Here is a 22,809-nt window from a genome sequence, read left to right as displayed (position 1 = left end):
ATAAAATTATTATTATTATTATTATGTCATTTTTTATTATCCGTGAATGTTAGCAACTGGACAAATTGAATGCAGCGGCCAAGGAAAAACGACCAGAATTGGTCAATCGTAAAGGTGTCATTTTCCACCAGGACAATGCTAGGCCGTCCACTTGGCAAAAATTGATGGATATTGGTTGGGAATTGATGTTACACCCACCATATAGCCCTGACCTCGCGCTATCGGATTACCACTTATTTCGATCCCTGGACAACTCCCTTCGTGTTAAAACTTTTAATGATGACGCTGTAAAATCTAACTTAACTCAGTTTTTGGCCGAAAAGGATCAGACTTTCTACGAGCGTGGAATTTTCAAGTTGTCAGAGAGATGGCAAAAGGTCATCGAACAAAATGGAAAATACATTATAGATTAAACTTCATTCCAAGTAAAACAAATTTTTATTTCATTGAACAAATCGGCAATTACTTAGTTGCCAACCCAATAAGATCGAGCGACAGTTATATGTATAGGTGAAAGTTGTTCAAAATGTGGTATTTTACATATATTAAAAAATCATCGAAATTGGAAGTGGCTACCTCTTCCCCCCTGTCTCTCTCTCTCTCTCTCTCTCTCTCTCTCTCTCTCTCCCTCTCTCTCTCTCTCTCTCTCTCTCTCTCCCTCTCAAGAAGAGAGCGGAACAATACAATACTCTCAAACAATACATTATAGCAAAGGCGCAAAGAAATTGTGTGTGTGGTGAGGAAGATGTTACTCTAAACAATTACCAAACCTTTTTTATATATCACCATTTATGTTCGAATCGATTATTTTCGGTATGAATTCCTGTACGAATAAATTCTTATTCGAATGAATCATTATTCGGATAAAGTATCTAGATACATTTTCATTTGATTGGACATTTATTGGATAGTGTCGAATAAAATGTTATTCGACACTAAAATAAAATGTCGTTCGAATAAAATATTGCTCAACTCTGGTTCAGCATAGCAGGTCGTGACCTCTCGAAAGATACTAGAATACTTTCGGCCGGTGCGATATTTATCCTCGCGTGGAATAGCGAAGCCGTCGTCGTCGGTTTTACAGTCCCCTAGATAGATATACAGTTGTCGTGACCCGATGCCATGCCGGTGTCCCCGTCGGATCGGTCTTAGGTACGCGAAAATGTCGCAAGAACGGCGACAGTTAGACGAGCCGCGGAGGGCTTTTCCGTGACTCGTTTACGAGCACGTTGTACCTGACATTCCGGGTCTACGCTCGCGGAAGAACGTGTTCTCCGGCGAGTCACTCCTCAGGAATCCCTTCGAGGCAAGTAAAACCGGCCTTGGACCTCCTTGAGGCCTCCTGTGTCAATATGCTGGCGACTGCACAGCCTTCCCCTCTTTGACATGCAGATCGGTACTGCCAGAAGAAATAAACGTGCCTCGCTTTCACGAACTGGAAACGCCGGTCACGATGCGCTCGCCTCGGTGCCCCGCCGAATCGTAATTGCACCCTCCCATAGATCGTACGAAATTGTGCAATCTTTGCTGCCTGCTTTGTTTTCCGCCGATAGATCGCGTGGCTCGAACGATAAACTGCTTAAACTAACTTTCATGCGAGAATGTTCCCTCGTTCCACAGGATGCTCCACTTATAAACACGTCTACGCTCCTTCTGCCGATGGTGAAATTATCTTTGCAGGCTATCGCCTGCGAAATTTTGTTTCACGCGAGAAACAGTCGGGTTACGTTCGTCGGTAGCAATTACGTCGGATTACGGATCTTTATGTATTTACAATATGCACAAATATTTAGAAATGTTTTATGTTTTTTTTCCTTATTTTCGTCGGCACGACTGTTTTATTTAACGATGAGAAATTCGTCTTACTCTGGTTTTCATAGAATCAAGTGTGAAAATGGAAAGTTGCGTGGAGATCAGCAGACTGTTTATCATGGAACAAGTTAATTTTTCTGACTTACTTCATTGTAAAAGACACAGCTTGGATTTCAATGTAAACTTTTATAAATGTAAATTATTTAGTAAACTGTTAACTTTTGAATTATCCCTTTTTCTGTTTTAAGTTCACTTCTTCGTTAATACTTCAATTCTAAAAGTTCGATTATAACAGTTATTATTTAAATTCTGAAGGAACATTTATTTGTTAACATATATTTTCAAGTAAAATATAAAAGTTTGTGTCGTTTCTCAATTTACTTAGCTAACAAACTGGAAACAGGATAAGTATAATAAATATAATGTAATAAGATAAATATAATAATAATTGATAAGCAAATTGTGATTTTTGTGTACTTATTTTATTGTACGCTTACATTGAAGGGAGAATTGGTAGAACTGTTGTTTTAGAAGCTTTAGAAGCAATATATTTTCAAAACTATTTTTATTAATAGTCCTGAAATCATTGAGAATAAATTTGTAACTGCAAGGAAGAACGTCGCAAGTCTCATGTTTTCACTTTTACGATATTGTCGCTTAAAGTTCTAATCACCAGTGCTTCATACTAGTAATGTTTCAAATTGCATAATTTTTTTGAGCCTACAGAATTTATTTTTACGATATTGTTTTCTCATGAATACGTGAATCCAATATGCTACATACCAATTAATGCATTAACTTAATTTTTTTTTAAATTGTAACTTGCGGCGTTTGTTCTTGTAGCCACAGAAATTTCGAAGCACTAAATGCTTTCACACTGACGCGTGCAGTAGAAACATTGTGTGTGTGTGAACTGCTACTGCTAGTTTACTTAGAAATAGGCTTTTGAATCTCCGACCGATCCAATATTCTACATACGTTTACATTTCAATCAACTCTTTGTAAGACTCAACTACTTTTAGTACCAAACGGTAAATTTGTGGGTACTTTAACTTTTTCAAAGTAGAACAACTGCTACCGTCCAACTAGAACACTTACCCATTTCCAACACGTTTACAAATTTTCTGTTTATGCATAAGTGTATGGAATAAAAGTTTGAGTGGATTTAGAACCGTTTCCTTAGAACAGAAAAGTTCAAAGTTCAAAAGTAAATGTTACATGAAAAACAATTGAAAATTTTAACAGTTTCATTCAAGCACTGATAAAATAACACTGTTATCTGATAGTTTGAGATTTCAAAATCATGCTAGGATTGCTCTATAATGTTTACAATGTGTATAAATGAAACGAAAGTAAGGACGAAAAGCATTCCGCATGTGCAAAGACGACGTCTAATTAAAAAGGTTCATCTGAAATGCAATCTTACGCGTAAACGAACCTAGAAGCTGGCTATCAATATCGACACGAACGTATAATACGAAAGACATCAAAATATTATTCGGTTATCCGGGCAAAATTTTATTCGGATGACAAAGAAGAGATAAAGAATAACGAATAAAATTTTATTCGACGCTATTCAATAAATATCCAAACAATTAAAATTTATCCGAATAAGATTTTATCAAATAAGAATTCATTCGAATAAGGTTTTATTCAAAGAGGAATTCATTCGAATAAGATTTTATTCGAATAACAATTCATTCGAATAAGAATGTATTCGTACAGGAATTAAATCGATTTGATTAAAATGATAGAATATAAAGTGTTTTCTTCATAATTTATTAATTTATTGTTTCTATATTCCCTTTTACAATAACCTTTTTTTCAAATGTTGCATCAGGAAGTTTGTTACTTTTGGATGCAAAAGAATGCATCGGCAATTTTATAAAATATTATAAAATTACGTAAAAACAAAAACAATCTACAATTATTCACATTATTATTCGAACTATTTTACAATTTCTATTCGAATGATTTATTCGAATAAAAAATTATTCGAATAATTTATAATGAATAATGAATAATTGTTATCCGATTGAGATATTCGACTAGAAAGTATTAATTCATATAATTATTTTAGACAAATATTTACTCGAAACAATTCGAATAATGTTCAACTCTGGTTGATACTATTAAAAAACAAAAACCCGCTAAGAAACGAAGCAAACGATAAATTTAACGAGAAACGGAAAAGTGAGTGATTCAAACGTAAACAAAATAATTCAAATGCAAATGTAGCTCTAGGCTCCAAAAAATGCATCAAATCTGCCGAATATTATTCGAACGTCCATTTTCTTCGCATGAAGGATCCCGTTCACAGGCCGATAACTTTCAGTCGGAACAACCAGTTGCGAAATCCTTCGATCGTGACAGGAAATCAAGCAGCAACTCGTAGCAGGAAATATAAATTTCGGCAAGTTAGCAAGCGGAAAATAATTGAAGCTAATTAACACCATCGGGCGAACAGAGGATGAACCTTGGTTGGTCGGACGGCGAGCCTTGGATTCAATAAAATCTGTGAATGCGGTTTAGATTTACACTGATATCACTTGGACGCGATCGGTATCGTGGTGTGCGTGCCCGTATCGATATCCTGATTTCCGCCGACATTCTTGCAGGCTACATTGCTCTCTGCGATTCAGTACCATCGGACGGAGGATACAGAGCGTGTCGGCATCACGGTTAGTGCTGTCGTCGATTCCACGGCTTCCTTTACCCACTCCCTAAATGTGATTACCGGTGTGAACTGTGTGTCTGCTACGCGCGTCTTGAAAGATCACGCGACATTCTAATTTCGCTAGACACGGGTAGATATCAATTAGGGATGGGATAATCGAAGCCTCGAAACCCCTCGAAACTCGAGAAGTTTCGAGTTCTCGAAACCCGAAAGTTTATGCAATTTTTGTGATTCGAAACTCTCGAAGCCCAGGTAAATAATAATTAGTATGAACACATTACAATGAATATTGTGACAATATGAATTTATTTTTATTTAACTAATTGTCATACAATTGAGTTTGTGTTTACACTTTCATATCTTTAGATTTCATCAATCCATTATAATTGTTTATATCGAGAAAAGATTAAATTATAACAACGTTTAATTTTCATCGAATTATATTAAATAAATAATTCGATTTTTTTTTGTCAAAATTTTGATTCCTACCAAAATAGATACTTCTTAGAAAAAGAACGGAAATAAATGAGTATTCCAAGTTTCGAGAGTTCCGAGACCCCACAAAACATCGGATTTAAAAACTAATTAACCAATCATGACAATTTTTTCTGTATTTAAAATATGCTTAAAATTATTTCTGTGTTTAAAATATGTTTGAAATTATTTCTGTGTTTGACATTATCAGTTGTAAGTATTTTAGATATTTTGTTTAATAGGATGAGATAATAAAGTTTTCAAGAAAAGTAATAAAAACCAACTTTAAAGGTGATGATATAGTTTTTATAAAAACCTGTGCCACAGTAGTGTCAAATTAAATCAATTTATACAACTCCAGCAATTATTCAAGCTAAACAATCGATTGAATCTTATCTGTACTTTGGCACTGGATTATAATATTTATTGCACTTTCAAAATCGGTTTCACTTACTATTCTTGAAAAGGTTTAAAGGTTTATTATTAACATAGAACCAACAGGTTTGCCGTTTGTTTGCCTAGTCATTGTCATCGTGCCGCTTTAAAGTCGTCTCGTTTCCGTCGCGACGGACAAAAGGACCCAGTTTATGTAACGTTCAACATTGAGTTTTATGGTACAGTAAACAAGCGATACCGTGAAATTTTTACGGGTGAAGGAAGATCCATCCATGCATTCAACGAATTGGATGCATTCAGTCGTGAAGAACAAATCGTCCGACGATGGACTTGTGCAAGTAATCCGGTGCTTGTAAATCTTGGACGCGTGAGATATAAATTCTACGGAATCAAAATAAAGGAAATGCAATCGCGAATCAATTCCTGAATGTAAACAGCGAACTTTTGCTTGATTATTTGACGATGCTTGCATCCTCCTTGATTTTATAGCGTTTTATTAAAATCTTTCGTTTGAAGAATCCATATCACAAAATAAACGTCCATAAAACCTATCTAACAGGCGTTTAACAGGCTCCATTTCGATGGAAAATTCGATATTATTCATGTTCGATTATGATTTTATTGATATGCCAAACTCATTCACAATTCATCGACTTTATTGTTCCATTACTTTGCTATATTATGCATATAAATTCCGTTGTATCTAGTTCATATTTGCAGTTTTTAACGCTGTTAACAAATTACTTCAATAACCTTGACTTTTCGAGCCATGCTCAAAATTTATGCACATTTGCACCACGCTGTTAACATTACACTGCGAATTTTTATACAAATACGAGAAAAGTAAGTAAGCAAAAAAAATGATATACTATAAAGATTAATATAATTTAAGAGTATTGATAGACTACCATTATATTTAATAAAATTTTTAAAAGATAGAATATCTTTTTGGTTTCAGTAGAAATAAATTTTATTTCCCATAAAAATCCACAGTTTAGTTATCATCCTAATCTGACTTATGTATTGCCAATTTACTTTTCTTTATTTTTCATTATATTTTACGTAAATTAAGAAATATTTGAGCACCATATAAAAGGTTCTTCCGCCTATATTGTTTATTTTATACGATGTTCATTCTGTTTTTATGTACTGTGATTAAAAGACTGGCTTATTGCCATGGATAGAAGACGGCAAATAAACATGGTCATTCTACACAAAGTATATAATACGTTTATTATTGCTGTTTTCATTTTATGTATTGTATTTTCCAATATCAAAACAAATTATTTGTACAAGCTAATAAATCAATGAAAGACTTCACCTAAATTCAGATCTACATCTACGCGTACCGAAGCTTCAGCTTATATGTGAAACATAAATGAACAATATCTGTTATATACACTTTCTCCAAGAAAATGCAGATCATGTAACATTTATTTATCTGCATAGAATGATGGAATTCAGTGCACGCATGCTTGAACAGATGCCTAAGGTGCAAATAAAGTCGCAGAATTTTTTCGATGTTAAATCGAAGATTTATTGTCGTAACCTCTACGCGATCTTTGCAGAAATGATACAATTAAGGGTGCGGTAAGAATTTTTCATTCCCACGCTATACGACCCTCATATTAGTGACCACTCCTCTACCTGAATAAATAAGTTCGCGTACGGTTACACATGATTTTGCATATTCTCGTTCTCAACGATTAGCGAGATAGAGGTTGCCGGCTATTATCAATTATCCATGGTATCCTTCATAGGTTTCCTTGGTTTCCCTGCTGGCGCAAACATTGATCAATCATTTTTGCAATTTTCTTACAGACGTACGTTATCGCGTCTAATATCTCGGGAACAATTTTTTTCGACGGTTTTTACTCTGCTGCAGGTTGCGTTGAAAATGATTGTTACTATCTTTCGGATTAGCTTTGTCAGCTATTTCATTCAGAAACGTCCGAATATTGTTACCAAACTGTGGATCTTTATGCAAATCTTCATTTTTATAGATTTTTTCATATAAATCTGAAGAAGGCAAAGATATGTTAACGCGCACGTTTACTTGCATTCGAAAAGCTCGTGTACACCATAAATGATACATTTTCGATATTATTTTCGATTTCTGATTATTTCTTTTTACATTCGAAATAATCTAGGTGGTTCATGGAATTATTATTTATTATTAATCTACTATTTTGTTATTTCCTTAATTCCTCGATGCAAATTACACCTTATATATCTCGTGCAAATCTAATAAAAAATGTTTTGTGAACTATTTATACATTTTCTTTTAGAATGAATGTTTTGTTATATAAAAAATAGAGGATAAGACAGTTTAGTAAAAAATTCTGTTTTGGGAAAGATAGAAATTGAAGGTCAGAAATAAAGTAATGATACTAAAGTCTTGATACTAAAGCATTCTATTATTTAAAAATTTCATTCGAGTTCTCTAGTAGATGACAATGTATTTATATACATATCAACGATTAGATAATTGGATAGTTATTATCAACGATTAGATAATGGACGTTCGGATACCCGAGTATTGTAAAAATAAATATTCGGATAAGGGAGTCTCTACTGTATATGATCCTTATCACTACAGACATAATAAACAAACGCGATGAAATAGAAGAAGTTATTTTTCCACTTTCATTTTCAATATATTTATTGACCTTCTGCATTCATTAAAAAGGACTTTTTAAGAATAGTCAAACTTCGGTCAAGTTCTCAAATTAGAACACGTTTCTATTATTCTTGGAACAGAATTTATGCTGCATCTCAATCTAAAATGATCGAAGTAAATGTACACACGTATACCGCGTTAGTACGATAGGGTGAAAACAAAAGTTTGCTTACTCGTTCATAAAACAAAGTCTGATATGTGCAAACAATACAGTCTCCGTTCAATTATTTTTAATTTCACGGGAACTCGGCTTTTTCGCCGGCGGTCCAAGATCAACAGCCTTGAAAAGCTTTCAGCTGATCGCGAAAACGCCGCTCCCTGAAATAGAACTTTCGCAACGGATGTGCTGCGCAAACACAACTTCCTTGCAATAATATTTGCTCATTGAACGATATGCGAAGGTTTAGGGGACCGGAAGAAATATATCGGCGGTTCAGAATTTTTCAATCCGCCGCCGTTAAACTACCGCGAAATTTCCGTGCAAAAATTAAGTTACAAGTCATTAACACTTGATCGATTAGAACCAGAGACTTAAAAGCATAATTTTGATATATCGATATTGCACTAATAGAGCTGTACCCAAAACCGATCTACAGTAATGTTCACTGATATGTTCAAAATCGGATTTAAATTGGAACGATGCATCAACCCTCGTCTCCCATCGCTGGCGGAGGTGTGCTCAGGTAGCCGCATCTTAGTAGACACGGAAATAGATAAACTCAACTAGAGGAAAGAAAAGAAACATAGTTCAATGAGATGCCGTCAGGATAAAAAATAATCACTCAATAATGAACATTCTAAAATGGAATACCAGTGAATTGCTTGATTAGGATTATTTGAACTAGAATTAATTTAAGTTATTTTCGGATTAATCCTAGGACGTTTAAGATATGAGAAGAGCAACGTCTGCTTAAGGGAAGTTCGTTTTGTATCCATGTAAGAAAAAGTGCTATAAATATTATTTTTTCTGTTCTCGAGGTATGTTTATTTATACAACACTGTTAAATAATACAGATATCGATCAAATTTTCAACACACATATATATATATTACCAAGATCTACGAAAGACATTTTTTAAATTTTCGTCATAGGCTAAGATACAAAAGTTAAAAAACGAGAGATTTTTTTCTTTGTTATTCCTTGTTTCTTTAAATCGGATGATATAGTTTTTTATTCATAAACACCATGACCTATAAATGAGAATCATTGAAGGTTACACAAGGTCGACTGTAATAAAAAATAAATTGTCTCAAGCGACATGTCTTGTAATCGTTCAATAAGTGTATCTCTGAATCTAAATAAACATAGTATGACGTCGTACCGGTACTTTCGCGCGTATTTCGGTTTCTACGAGGATTTCAAAGGTACAACCAAAAATACCGTTATGACACCGGTATTTTACATTTCGATTGAACCAACTGTCCGGAACAATACGCTTCCAAAGTTGCAGACGCAAAACGTGAGCGAAACCATCATTCAATTAACCCGTTATTGAGACATGGCTGGATAAAATGTAACAGGAAACAACGTTCTAAACGGAATGTAATATGTACTTCTTGCCGCTAATTTACTGCTAATCCGTCACGCAATCTTCGTTTATTCATTAAAATATCCGTTAATTACCACCGAAGCGTATCGCGGAACGCCGTAAATTAATCAGCCCATTAATAGCGATCGAAGGAGTGCGTTTTTCTTCGGGGTTCCGATGAACCGATCGCCTCGCTCGATTTTCCCGGATCGATAGATCCTTTAAACACAGTGTTACGCCTGTTGGGATCGCATGAACCAGTTCAGTTGTAGGATTATCGTGCTTCATTCGTCGTTTTCCTCGGCTTTTCTATCTCCTCCCTCGGATATCGTTCTCCATCGACGTCGATTTCTCTGTTACGATCTTCGTTTATCTTCGCGTTATCTCGAGACCGGCTCGTTCGAAACGCTACACACCACGCGAAGTAACTTGAAATAATTTAATTATCATCACTCGTAATCTATTTTCTCTTCGATGTTCTCTTTGAGGCATCGCTTTCTAGCGCCACAGTCGTTCGACGCGTCCTTTTTTACGCCAGTCTTTCGCCGATGCTGTTAACGATCTTGGTATTCGATACTGGGCTAGTCGATTTTTACACCGACTTTTTCCCTCTGTCAAGCGAGACAGGTTTATCTTTTTGCCGGGAGCCAACCCTTTCTCTCGGTCTTCCTCGTTATCTATTCCGATGCGCCCGTTTCTTTGCGCGACACTCTGTTTGCTTCTTCGCCGTGCCTTTCTTCCATTGTCCAGCCGCTTCTTTCCGTTTCTATTGTACGGGCATCTTCTCTTGTCCGAAATTTTCCTAGCAGCTAATGGTTGCTCGAGTTTTAATTGCTACCTTTGCCATCGCTACGGGGCTCTTCGAGGAACCCTTTCTTCCGCTCCGCCGCGTTCGATTGTTTCGTTGGCATGAACCGAAAAACTAGATGGATGCAGAACTATGGACACGTAGACGTACACATCCGGCAATAAGTATCCGAACACTACTGGTTTTGCACGGGAAGTTCATCCCAAAGGACGATCGTGTCCGACTTATTTCAAATGGAACTCACCGCTCCGCCAGTCAAACTCGTGTAGGATCAACCGCATGGCAATTTAAATCCACCGTGAGGCAGTTTCCAGAGACAATTAAAAGATGCCTTTAAACAAGGTAGAATTATCTTAGCACGTTCTCTAAAAAATGAATGAGTGGAACGTATGGAATAATCAACAAACATCTTGGAAGAGGATATAATAATCTCAGAATATTGATGAATAAAAATGAACAATTTGGGCTTCTTTCTATAGTTGTTGACAATCGGTAGCTATACAGAACTATACAGAACAGTAACTATACAGAAGGCTCGAATAATCGTACCTTCTCTTCCCAAATTCTCCATTTCTGTGTACAAGCTGAGCGTCAATTAGGGAGCCGTTTTATTACCATCGACTTACAACTTTGATCAGTTTTCACTGGAACTTCCATTACTGTTCCCATCGGAACACACGATGCGAGGACGTTCTTCAAAAAGGTGCAACTTCGAAATAGACTCTATTCGAAGGTTCCAAAATATTTTTCTATCCGTGCCGTCGACTATTTACTAGATCAGGGGTGTCAAACTCGCGGCCCGAGATGAACATTTTTGCGGCCCAGTCAATATATCCGACGCAAAGTAAAAATAAAATAGAAATGTGAATTAGGAATTTTGAAAGTAAGTCTCGGCCAATAAAAGTTCTCCCGAAATAGGAAAGATAGTATCAGAGAAGAAATGTCAAGTATCAGGACGTAAACAATAATTTAACTTTATATATGTTTATTACAATGTACTAGTCAAAATAAAAATATTTGTTTCTATGAACATTGATTTTTTTGCGGCCCACCTAAAGTTAAGCATTGTTTATATGGCCCAAGTTAGCTTTTGAGTTTGACACCCCTGTACTAGATGTTCGTATACTTATGGCCGAGAGTGTATGCAGACAATTTACGAAACATTTTGTATACGAATTAAATGATGTGCAAAAGTCTTTTTTATAAATTATCTATAGTATATTAGATCGTGATATTGAGATGATTCACGGAACAGTAACAAGCTATATCTTTGATTTGGTTCGAGTTAGGAAAAAATGTTAGAGGAGAAAGACGAATAGTCTGAAAGGGGTCATAATATGAAATAAATAACTTTCCCGTAGGTGGACGTGTAAAGGTCATGTAAAAATTATCGACGTTTTCTTAAATGGATATATACATTTTTTTGCATATATCGAATTCTTTCTTTATTCTGCATAAAAAAATGTTACGGTAATATTAACGAAAAATGAATAGTTCAAATGATTTTTTGAATATTATGCTGAACATTCTTGAGCAATAGGCAGGTTTTGTAATTTCTTTCTTGAATAATATGCTCATATTCTCCGACCAGAATTAATCAAACAGAAGCCACGTGAAAGAAACAAGACGATATAACGTAACATTACATCATCCACAAATTGGTTTAATAAAATATAATGAACGTCTACAATCGAAGTAAAAAGTACATGTAAAATGCGACAATTTATTACTATAACTCCCGATGTACATGAAAAAGTTAAGACAGTAGAGGGATTAAATTGCGGATACTTATGCATTTATGGCACCTGCAAAATTACAAATTGCAAGAGAACGAACATACTGAAGAAAGTTAATTGCAATATTATTTTATGCTTGCCGCAAGGAATCTTGTAGTCAATCTGAAGAACAGTATCCTTACTCGGGTTTTGAGGAAACAATAAATACGTGAGAAGAAGAAATTGCATAAAGTTTCGCGGTCTTATAATTAATTATAAATCCAAATAAGCGTCGTCCGATATAACAGGAAAAACTGCTCTTTGGTGCAGGAAACGATTAGAAAACCTAGAATGATTTATTAGTTGACAATAGTGAATAAATCATTTCGTTTTTCGAGTCTTTTTGGAACGAAATTAGCAGTTCTTCCTGTTATCGACGACAACGGACCCGATGCATGAAATCGTCGTGGCGAGACGTTGCGCTGTCTGCGATCTGGAACACCTCCGCCGACAGAAGTTCATTTCCTGTCAGTTCGCCGGTTAATAAGGTTTCCTGTTGCTCGGTTCCAGGGACGAGGCGTAGGATGGGCCGGACCGTGCGAGGAGTCGTGCTACACTGAAGAGGAGGAGCTCCCCGAAGACGAGAGAGAAGGAGGAAGGAACGAAGGATGCCTGCCTCGCAGACCGCCGCCACGGAGCGGCGAAATGAGAGGACGGTGAGTGTCGTCTTGATATCATTCGGTATCCTTTGATATCGTTCGATATCTGTTGCGATTTAAAGACGCGATTCAGACGCGGCTAATAATTTAATAGAGTCGCGAGTACCTACTTATCATTCATCAGACATTGTCTAATAAATTAGCCTCGCTAGCATCTCCTTTTTTCAACCATTTCAATCAATTGCAATTTTTGAACAAATTTCGCAAACAAGTCAGTCTAATATTTAGAACAAAATTCCAGTCATTTAATCAAATTTTCAAAAAGTTACTACGTTTCAACGAGTTAGCTGTTGCGACTTCTTTGAGAAGCACGTATAATTATTTGTATTTGTTTATTTGTTCGTTTTATTTCGCCTTGGACTCCAAATATTCGAAACATAATAAAAATTACGAATATATTTTAGTTCTCAATGAAATTGCAATTTAAACAGCAAATTTTTACTAAGTATTGCCATTGCTTCGTGAAAAACTCGTCAAAAACAGCAGTAGAGGTATCGAGTCGAATAATTATCGATCTTTTTTAAAATCCAAATTACTCAAAAGTCCACGTAATATCGCCACCTAAATATCTCTTCCAATAGCGATGTTACAAAAAATGTTTTATCGAGGGTTAATAAAACAAATAAACGTTTGGATTGATTGTCTGAAACTAGTTAGCCAAACAACAATATTTATACTTTGGGTGCAGATGGGCTCATGCTACGCTCTCCGAATGTTGAAAAAAATCTGAATGCGGTCTTTGCATCAATTCACTGTTATTCTCAGTAAACGTTTCTAGTACATATTCGAAGTCGAAGATTCATTTCCTCTCATCTGTCAACGATTCGTTTTGACCTATCCTTTCTCAAGTGGACATTGACACTATGACACGACATGACACTCCGCTGGAGTTGCGCCCTCTTACCGAAGAAATTTCCGCTGCAAGCAAATCCCAAGTGGAATTCAAGTAGGGTTCGTTGCCTAGCAAGGAAATCCAGATAATGTGTCACTGCGAGCCTCCGTTAACACGAATGCGCTCTAGGATCATTCTGACAATAAATTGTAATCTTACGTTTGTTAATATACGCCGAATAAAAGAAAATTGGAAGACATTGCAACACAATGCAAATAATGAATAAGGATAATTCCTAGCTTTTTAAGTCTTGATTATGAATATTGTTGTACTGACAAGGTGAAGAGGGAGATTAAATAGAATTTTTTCTTTTCAAATTTTCAGATTACACACGAGCCGCCAAAATTGAAAACCACTCTGAAAACGCCTCCAAAACAAGCAACTAATCCTCTTCAATTTGTCAAAGTTGGACCATGCTCCTTGTACCGTACCGCTCAGGAGCAGCTCCAGAAGGTCCAAGAGGTGAAGAAAATAAAACAAGAGGTCCGCGATGACCCGGAAGATTGGCAATCGGTATAATAAAAAATTCATCATAAATATATTAATATTCACCACGAACAATAAGTTTACCATTGGACCGTGGATGTTACGTATTTACGTAAAAAATGAGAAAGTGAAATATAAAACGGAAGAAGTATTTAAAAAATTCAAGAATGTCGATATTATTCATTTTATAGTAAACTGCCGTATCCGGAAATGGGAGGTTCCATAGGTCAGTTGCAAAAACTTTTTCCTTAGCGAAAATACAACCCGCGGCTTTGTTTACGAGTTATTAACGAAAAGCAGGGATCAATGAGAGGCGAGCTCGGCTGACGGTAAGCGGCGAAAACAACGAGCGGTCGAAGCCCAGTTCCGCTCATTGGCTCGGCCGTCTCGCGCCAAATGATCTCGTCTCTGATTGGTCACTGTTTTTCGTTAATAACTCGCAAACAAAGCCACGGATTGCATTGTCACTAACGAAAAAATTACTTCAAATGACCTCAGGAATCACCCCTTTCCAAGCATTAACATAATTATATGAGACCCTGTATAACACGTATAGACCCTATACTATAGTCTGTATAATTCTACAAATAACATCAGGTCACAATTATTTTCTCTGTGGACTGATTTATTAGAAATATTGATTTATTAGAAATATACTTAACCCTTTCGCGAGTAAGAAATTTTTAAAAATGCACATAGTTAAGGGGTAAGCATTGTTACACAGTATAAAAAGGTTTGGCTTAGGACTCAGTTAAATAACAAATTATACGTGCGCGTCCTTGTTCTTTCAGGGAAAACAATTTGGTTCGTTCATATACGACCGTACTCGCGAATAGGTTAAAGTATAATCAGTCAAAGTGAAATCCGAGGGATATAATTATTGAATATATTGATGCATAGCTGGCGATTTGTTTCTAGAATTTGGACAATTGGAAGAGCAGTCGAAGGAAGCGTCAAGAGCACATAATCGAGCGAGTGGTGGAGGTGAAGAAACTCGAATTGGAGGAACACGATCGGCAGCGTCGTCGAAGTAAAACTTTCTCGGAAATGATGGAAGAGAGAGGCAACCGGGGTCGCAAACTGAGCATCAGCCTGGCCATGTATCACGAGGAAGATGCTAACGACTTGAGTGACCTTGGCATAGGCACCAGCAGCGGAAAGAGCTCGGTCAGCGGCGACACTCACGATGACACGCACAGTGTCCTGGTAAGATGAGCGCATCCCTCAGTAGTAATATACGTATTAGAGACTGATTCATGCTAGATTGTGTATCTGAGCAAACTAAAGATCTCGTTCAATTTTCCTACCGTTTCAAACGTCGCTCATTGATTTTTATCATAGATCCCTTAATGAACCCTCACGGGTTCCATGTGACATCTCCGCTTCTTACAATTAATATTTAAAATTAAAATTACCGCTTAACACTACCACTTAAATCTACCGCTTACAACCAACGCTGAAATTCTAACTCTTACAACTAACGCAACTCTTCTCTTGTTCACTCTTTCTCTCGCTCTACCTCTCCTTTTTTCTCTCCCTTTTACTGCATTCTCTCAAATTCCATATATAGTCTTCCACTCTACATATAGCCTCTCGCCATTCGCTCTCCATTTCGTTGCTTTCTCGACTTTCATTCATTCTCCAACCTCCGATTCTGTTTGTTCCATAATTTTTTTCATTTTTTTAGTCTTACTCTTTTTCTTTTCTCCTACGCTCATCATTTACTCCCTTCCTCCTCCCTTCTCCTCTTCCTCCTTCAGCTCCTCCTCAATTTCCACTATTTCTTTTCTCCTCTAAACTTTTAATCCACCCCTTTTGATCCAAACCCAGCTGTTTTAAATTTGTAATTAATTTTCTTTTATTTCTACCTATACTAGTCTATTCCCGTACTATTTTGTTCACTTCTCCAAGTTGTCATTTCCTTATTCCATTCTTCTTTTAACCCTTTGCATCTCTAAATGTGATAAATTATCTCTTCTGCCTGTCTACACAGTCTATACTAATTCTGTGTTCTCTTCTTTTTTATACCATTGTAACGTGTTGTTTGAGGTTGCAACGGAAGGACACAGAGTGTTTGTAAAATTCAACTGGACTTTATTTTTGCGTGGTAGACGGATGACGCGCGGTGCGGATATTCGGCGGAATAGTTAACAAGAAGAAGCTTGTGCAGTTTCTTGCCTCCGTTATTTATATTCTTTCCCTTGCGACTTGCTGACTTGCCCCTTGGAGACTTGCTGTCTTTCTTTTATCCCCATCCAGTTTGGCGGGGGAGAAAGCTATCGTCCAAACTTCGTTGTAGGGCCGCGCTGGCCGTTCGACCGGGTAGGTCTGCTGTGCACGTAGAGGTGATAAAAAAATAAAGGAACAAAGTAATTTCCGGTGCTTGCAAACGTCAAGGACGTTTTCTCTCTGCCGAAACCTTGGCATCTGCAAGCGGACAGTTTTAATGGTTATTACGGTCGCCGACCGTGTGCCGCTACACCATTTTTTCCCAACATGTTCATACTTGAATCTTGCTCATTGTTCCTTGTGTCACTTTATTCTGACATTTTTATCTTATCGCCTTCTTCCTAATCTTTTATTTATCACAGTTGGTTCATCGGATCCAGTCTCTTGCGGCATTTTCTGTTTCATTATATTTAACAAATCATCCACCAATACTTTAGTTATCTGTTCTATTAATTCGATCGTCTTTGTCCTGCTCAATATACTTCCAATTTCCTATCTCGTACAATGCTTTCTGAAGGACCTTGTTGGTTTTCCTCTTTCTGTTTTCTCTTTTAGACATATTTTTAGCCATCTTTCACTGCTTATTTCCATTATATTCATGTTTCTATTTTCCACACAGGGTGGTCCACACAACTTGAGAACTTCATTCAACATCCAAAATATGCGTTGGGCAAAAAAGTATTCTATATAAAAGTTGCATTGTTTAAAGAGGCCATTGTTTGAAGTCCATTTACTTTTTTTATAGGTGGTGGCATTTCGGAGAGTTGAAGGTCAACTTTTTTTTCTTAAATGAAATTCTATATTTTTTTATGTCAGAATATGGAAAAATATTGAATTCTGAGTAAAATTGTATTGGTCTTTATTAGTCCTAAACCTAATAGTTAACGAGTAATTTCGCTGTATTTCTTGAAAATTTTGCTCACGTAATGTCAAGTTGGTGAGTCAACCTTATCGCAGATTTCCGCAGGTCAGGAGAAAGTGAAGAAAAATTTCAAAAAATAAAGTGAAATTATTCGTTAGTTATGAAGGTTTAGGGTTAATATAGGTCAATATTATTTTGCTCAGAATTCGATATTCTTCCATATTCTAATATAACATGTACGGTACTATAGTAGTATAGTGCCATTAAAGGAAACAAAGATATCTTAAAATTTCCAAAAGGCCTCCACCTATAAGAAAATAAATACACATAGTATGCTCTTTAAACCACGCCACTTCTATATGCAAATTTTGTTTGTCCAACGCATATTTCGAAAGTTGCATAAACCACACTGCATGTATAGACCCACGTATTCCTAGTCCAAAAGTCATTTTCATAGTTTTGTCATCAATCTACTCTATTTCTTTCGGCAAAGCATCCAGCAGGAGTGAATGCCAACTCGATATCCTGCTAGACCCTTTAGAATGTCAAACATGAAGTGTAATAGTAGAGGCTAAATATCTGTAAACCCACGAAAACCTTTAACGTGAAAGTATGGACTCAAATAAAATTATTGTTATTATTGTTACGATTCTTATATCTAAAATCACGAGATTTCACGAAAAAAAATGCTTGATCTATTTTTCAGAGCGACAGAGACAGCGAGATAGAGAAGAACCACTCGGACCTGGACAACGTGCCAAGCGAGAGCGTGATCGGCAACGACGTAACAACATCTTCGGCGACCACCGTGTCCTCGACGACCACGACGACGAAGAAGCCGTTCGGCAATGGTTTCCACAGCAGTCACAACCACAACAACCAGGAATACGACTCTGCGACAACTGCGACGACCAGCTCGCCGGAGCCAGAAGAATACACGTACGAGGGCGCGATCCGCAGCTACGTTACGAGGGTGTCGCAGAACATACCGCGACGATCTCTGGTCGGCCTGGACGCGAAGCTGGAGAGCACGAAGTTGTCGACGAACGGCTCAAAGACGAGTTTGAACGATGAGACCAAGTCCACCATACCCGTGGTGAAAGTGGACATACTGAAGAGGCGGGAGATCTTCGAGAAAGCGACACTGAAGAACAACGAGGGCAAAGCGAACAACAGGCTCTCCGGCGACTTCACCGGCACGAAGTCGATCAAGGAGAGGCTCTCGAACCTGGAGAAGCAGAAACACGAGCCGGAGAGCAACGAGAAGAGCGGCAAGTCCTTGAACCGACTGTCCGGCGATATGAGCTCGATCCGTGAGAGATTGTCACATCTGGAGAAGCAAGCTACGGAGAGGGAAAGCAAGAGCTCCGTTCATCGCAAGCTGAGCACTGAAGAGCTGGAGACCGTCAGACCGCTCAGAGAGAGACTGTCGACCCTGGAGAAGTATAGCAGCAGCGACGAGTCATCTGTTCCAGGGACCGCCCACGAATCTCGGCACAACGGCGAGCTATCCGCCAGGACGATAAAGGACCGGCTGAGCGCCCTAGACGCGGTCAGAAGCAAAGAGTCCACCGAGAAGAGATCCTTCGTCGGGAAACATTCGCTGTGCTTTCGAGACCAGGAGAACAGAATCGACACTTCCACCCCCAGCGAGAGAAGCTCTTCGCCCGATTCAGAGTATCGCGTGCCGAGAACCGCTTTCCACAGGAGCCTGGACTCGCTGGACGCCGATGCCTCGAGCGGCCCCGACACTTTCGAGCGTGTACAAAGCCTAGAAGAGCTCGATTACGGTAGACGTTATCCGGCGTCGTCTTCCTCTGCGGAGCTTCTGAACGACACGGATCGAGAGGATTCCGGGATCCACACGGCTGACGTCAGCTGCTCCGTCAGCCAAGCTGACGAGCCGGTGGACGAGGATATCGTGCACGCTAGCGCGATCATAGAGAGGCAGGAAGTGATCGAAGAGAAACCGGAGGAGCATCGTGACGTTGAGACGGCAAAGGAAATCGTTGCTGAACAGAGCACTACTGTGCCTGATGTCCCGAACAGTTCTGCCAGCCAACAGGAGGCAGTAGTAACAAAGAAGGTAAGTCGCATGCGCGATCTTCTATCGATTTAGTTCGATTTTAAGCGTTGTCGTATCTATTGATCCGGGTCCTGTGAAAGCTCAATCGTTACGTGGGATATATGTATAATATATACGTATTCGTCGTTGCTTGAGGATTTTGGAAGGTTCGGTTTAAATGGCTTTCGTCAAAATTGTGAGGTCGTTCTACGGCAATGTCTCAGGCAGCTGCATCGGATTAAGCTGAAATTCTTTGATCAAAACGGGAATCCGTTGTGGATTTTATGCGTTTAATGAGAAAATCGGCTGAATGTAACTTGAAACAGCAGAAACATTTAAAAAATTAAATGATTATTCTACCAAACATTGTTAAAGAGAAAGCAAATCCTAAAAGTAGCTCCGTGTTTTGCCAAAACATGTTTACGATTATATGAACAGTATACAAGTTCTAGAATATCAATCTACATTCTAGACAAATATTAATTAATTCGACTGGCAACGGAACAATACATTCAATGCGATTGCAAGACTTTTGAAAATTCAAGATTTAAATATTTTTAATCTAGTATACTCTGTCTTGCATTGTAAAATATTTTGGAGAAAGTTGCTTGAGACATTGATTTACAGAAGCTCACCTGTCTCTATGTGCCAATATGTTTTCATTCATAAAGAATTCCATTCCATAAATATACATCATTTCGGATTGCTGTTTAAAGAGTTCAATATCACATTCTGATTTCGAGGATCTAGTTTTTTAAATATATAAGGTGGTCCACTTAACTTGAACACCACAAATATTTCGTTTATCACCAATAACAAGAAAAATATCAGAGGGTAAAATTTCTAAATCACGAGGTCACGATAAATTCGATGACTTGATCTTTGTGTGACCTTGAGTAGCAAAAATAATATTAAGAGTCGTGCAATCATTTGTTTATGGTCTACAGCAATGTATCGAAGTTAATGTACAATGTAGGAATTGTAGGAATTATTTCTTAATTATATAAATTGTCATTAAATCTTTGGTATTCAAGGTCATACGAAGGTCACCGTATTGCAGATTGTTCGATTCATCTTGACACTTTCTCATCACTTGACGTTATTAAAAATGAACAGTTCCGTGGTATAGAGAAAGATTTGTTAACTTGCTACAGTATTCAACCACTGGAACATAATCATTAGACTGCGGATTTTTATGGCAAATAAAAGCTTTCTAAGACAAGTGCGTGAAACAGAAAGTAAATAAAAGTGAAATTTCTTTTGTTTATAAGTGTAATATGTCCAAAATAGTGTAACGAATTTCTCAAATTCTTCTAATATCACCACAATTTTGTGGATCATTTATCAATTTTTACGATAAATACCTAAAATCCGCAGTCCACTAATCATGTTTTGCTGTTATCTACCAATAACAAACGAGATATATTTTGCAAGTAAGGTTGACCACTCTATACGTTCAACAATTATTAAACGATAATACTAAAGTTACGTTTATCATTTGGTTAAGGGACGTCACAGGCGATTCGATCTATCGAATAACTCTTTGGTTCTCTAGGGTACTGCTGACACTTCTGGGGAACTGTCGACTAACAAATCACAATCGCAAGCTCACACAGAGATTACTAACTCTCGCACACTACGTTCCTGTCCGGCTACGTGTCGCCCAATCGTATACCAAAGTCCCAAAGTGCCCCCGCGAAGATCACCCCCGGAGACCTCTCCCAAACCAAAGTCATCCGCATCCAAAGAACTCACCGATGCCAAAGCAGAATCTCAGTCTACCAAAGAAACGAATACGTCGGCTAGTTCCAAGCTCCTCGCGGAGGAGCTCGACAGCGTTCGCGACGTCGACGAAACGAGCGAAATTCTTTCGAAACCGGACTCGACTTCGAGCCCCGCAGAAAGTTGTCTCATGCCATCGGGCAGAACAGCGACAGTTCCAACGACCCTTCAGTTAGAGTCTAACACTACCTCAGCCTTCAACTCATCCGCGAAAGAAGCCACAAAGATCACGTCCCCGCGATCGACGTCCAAAATTCCGACCCTGTTCCCCCGAAAGACGATCAGCGCTAAATCGTCGCCAACGAGTTCCACGTCCTCCCTCAGCCCGCCTGTCTCACCTTCCTCGCCCAAAGCCCCGTCTCTGAAGACGAGAACGTCGACCGCGAAGAGTCCAAGTAGTCAGACGTCGTCGCCTCTGTTCCCAAAAGCCTCGGAGATACCTGTTCCTGTTAGTTCGAATGGTACTGGCACTATTCCATCCGGCTCTTGCATACCTGTCCCGAGCCCCTCGAGTCTGGAGCAATCGTCCCCGGTGTCCTTCGCGAAACACGTTCCATCCCCCCTCTCGACCAGCACGAAACACCAGGTGACGGTGGTTGAAGAGACACTGGCTGCCGATAGACGCCGAACGGTGGTGGAAATTTGCGAAAAGGTGGTGGTACCTCAGGGCAGGACACCTACGACACCTCCAGTGACACCGTTCATCACCGTGGATCGCGTGGCGCACAAGCAGAGCCCGGCGACCGAGGTTAGGATCGAACAGCAATCCAACTGCCCCTCGAGAAAGTCTTAAACACCCCCGGGGGAGTGTGAAAGAGACTACTCGTCTTTGGCTGTCTTCACGTAGCGCGTTGTCTCTCGCCCCTTTTGTCTGTTAGACCTAGCTTCGTCTAACATCCATTAGATCTTGTACATAAGAATGGGCTTAGAACGGGCGCCCCGGTGGTGGGAACTACTCGGTTCACGAAACAGTCTTACGATGCTCGCGGCTTCGACGACGTTCGAAGTCCTGCATTGAGGTCGTCGTTTGAAACGGTTTGCTTGGGGAATCTTTCGGCACATTGATTGGAGGTTGTTTTCGAGCTATCATGGGATCGGCGGAGAGTGTCTACGGACACCGTCTACTAAATTTCGTCCATTTACCTGCAAGGGTAGTCATAACGAGTCATTTTCAGCTTGAGTTTGCGAAGAGTAGACTGCAGATTTTTATGCAAAATCCAGATAAACGTCATTTTACGTAAATCAGTTTTTAAACTTGTCTTCGCGTGATCGACGAAAGAATATTTACGCAATTCAATTCGTTCGTGATAGAATTCAATAAAGTTTGTATGGTTCAAAATTATTCTCTGTTAATTCAGTGTGCCCGTGACGTACACTCGGAACATTTTAGCGAGTTGAATATAATGGAACAATATTTTTTACCGTCTTGCATCTAATCTGCTCATTTCTTTTTTCAAATGCATAAAATCCACAGTCTACCGATGAGGCTCGACAAAGTTATATGAACATCTTGAATTTATATTTCTGATCTTTCTATATAGAAGCAATCCAGCTTACGTTTTTACTGCAATCACATGGAAACATGAAGAAGCCTTGCGTTTATTTATATCTATGGCAGCAGCTCCTATTTATCAGACACTGGACCGGATCGGCCAGTATCCGGAAAATGATTTTCGCGTCTCG

The 22,809-nt window shown here is 38.4% G+C and overlaps 1 protein-coding gene across 9 annotated transcripts in view; it reads left to right on the top strand.

Annotated features, from left to right (window-relative positions):
- The window catches only part of smash (smallish), a 368,080-nt gene that overhangs the window by 309,344 nt on the left and 35,927 nt on the right, over nucleotides 1-22,809 (top strand). For 7 of the 9 annotated variants that reach the window (XM_076523766.1, XM_076523763.1, XM_076523760.1 and 4 more), the window contains 5 exons: nucleotides 12,662-12,807; nucleotides 14,027-14,215; nucleotides 15,107-15,394; nucleotides 17,986-19,365; nucleotides 20,900-21,874. In XM_076523766.1, coding sequence (XP_076379881.1) covers nucleotides 12,760-12,807; nucleotides 14,027-14,215; nucleotides 15,107-15,394; nucleotides 17,986-19,365; nucleotides 20,900-21,874 — 2,880 coding nt within the window. In that variant the 5' untranslated portion in view covers nucleotides 12,662-12,759. The remainder of the gene's footprint in view (nucleotides 1-12,661; nucleotides 12,808-14,026; nucleotides 14,216-15,106; nucleotides 15,395-17,985; nucleotides 19,366-20,899; nucleotides 21,875-22,809) is intronic. The other 2 variants (XM_076523769.1, XM_076523768.1) reach the window with 1 other exon arrangement.

Source organism: Megalopta genalis, chromosome 7 (genome assembly GCF_051020955.1).
Source record: "Megalopta genalis isolate 19385.01 chromosome 7, iyMegGena1_principal, whole genome shotgun sequence".
Taxonomy (NCBI): domain Eukaryota; kingdom Metazoa; phylum Arthropoda; class Insecta; order Hymenoptera; family Halictidae; genus Megalopta; species Megalopta genalis.
This window is presented reverse-complemented; position numbering and strand designations above follow the sequence as displayed.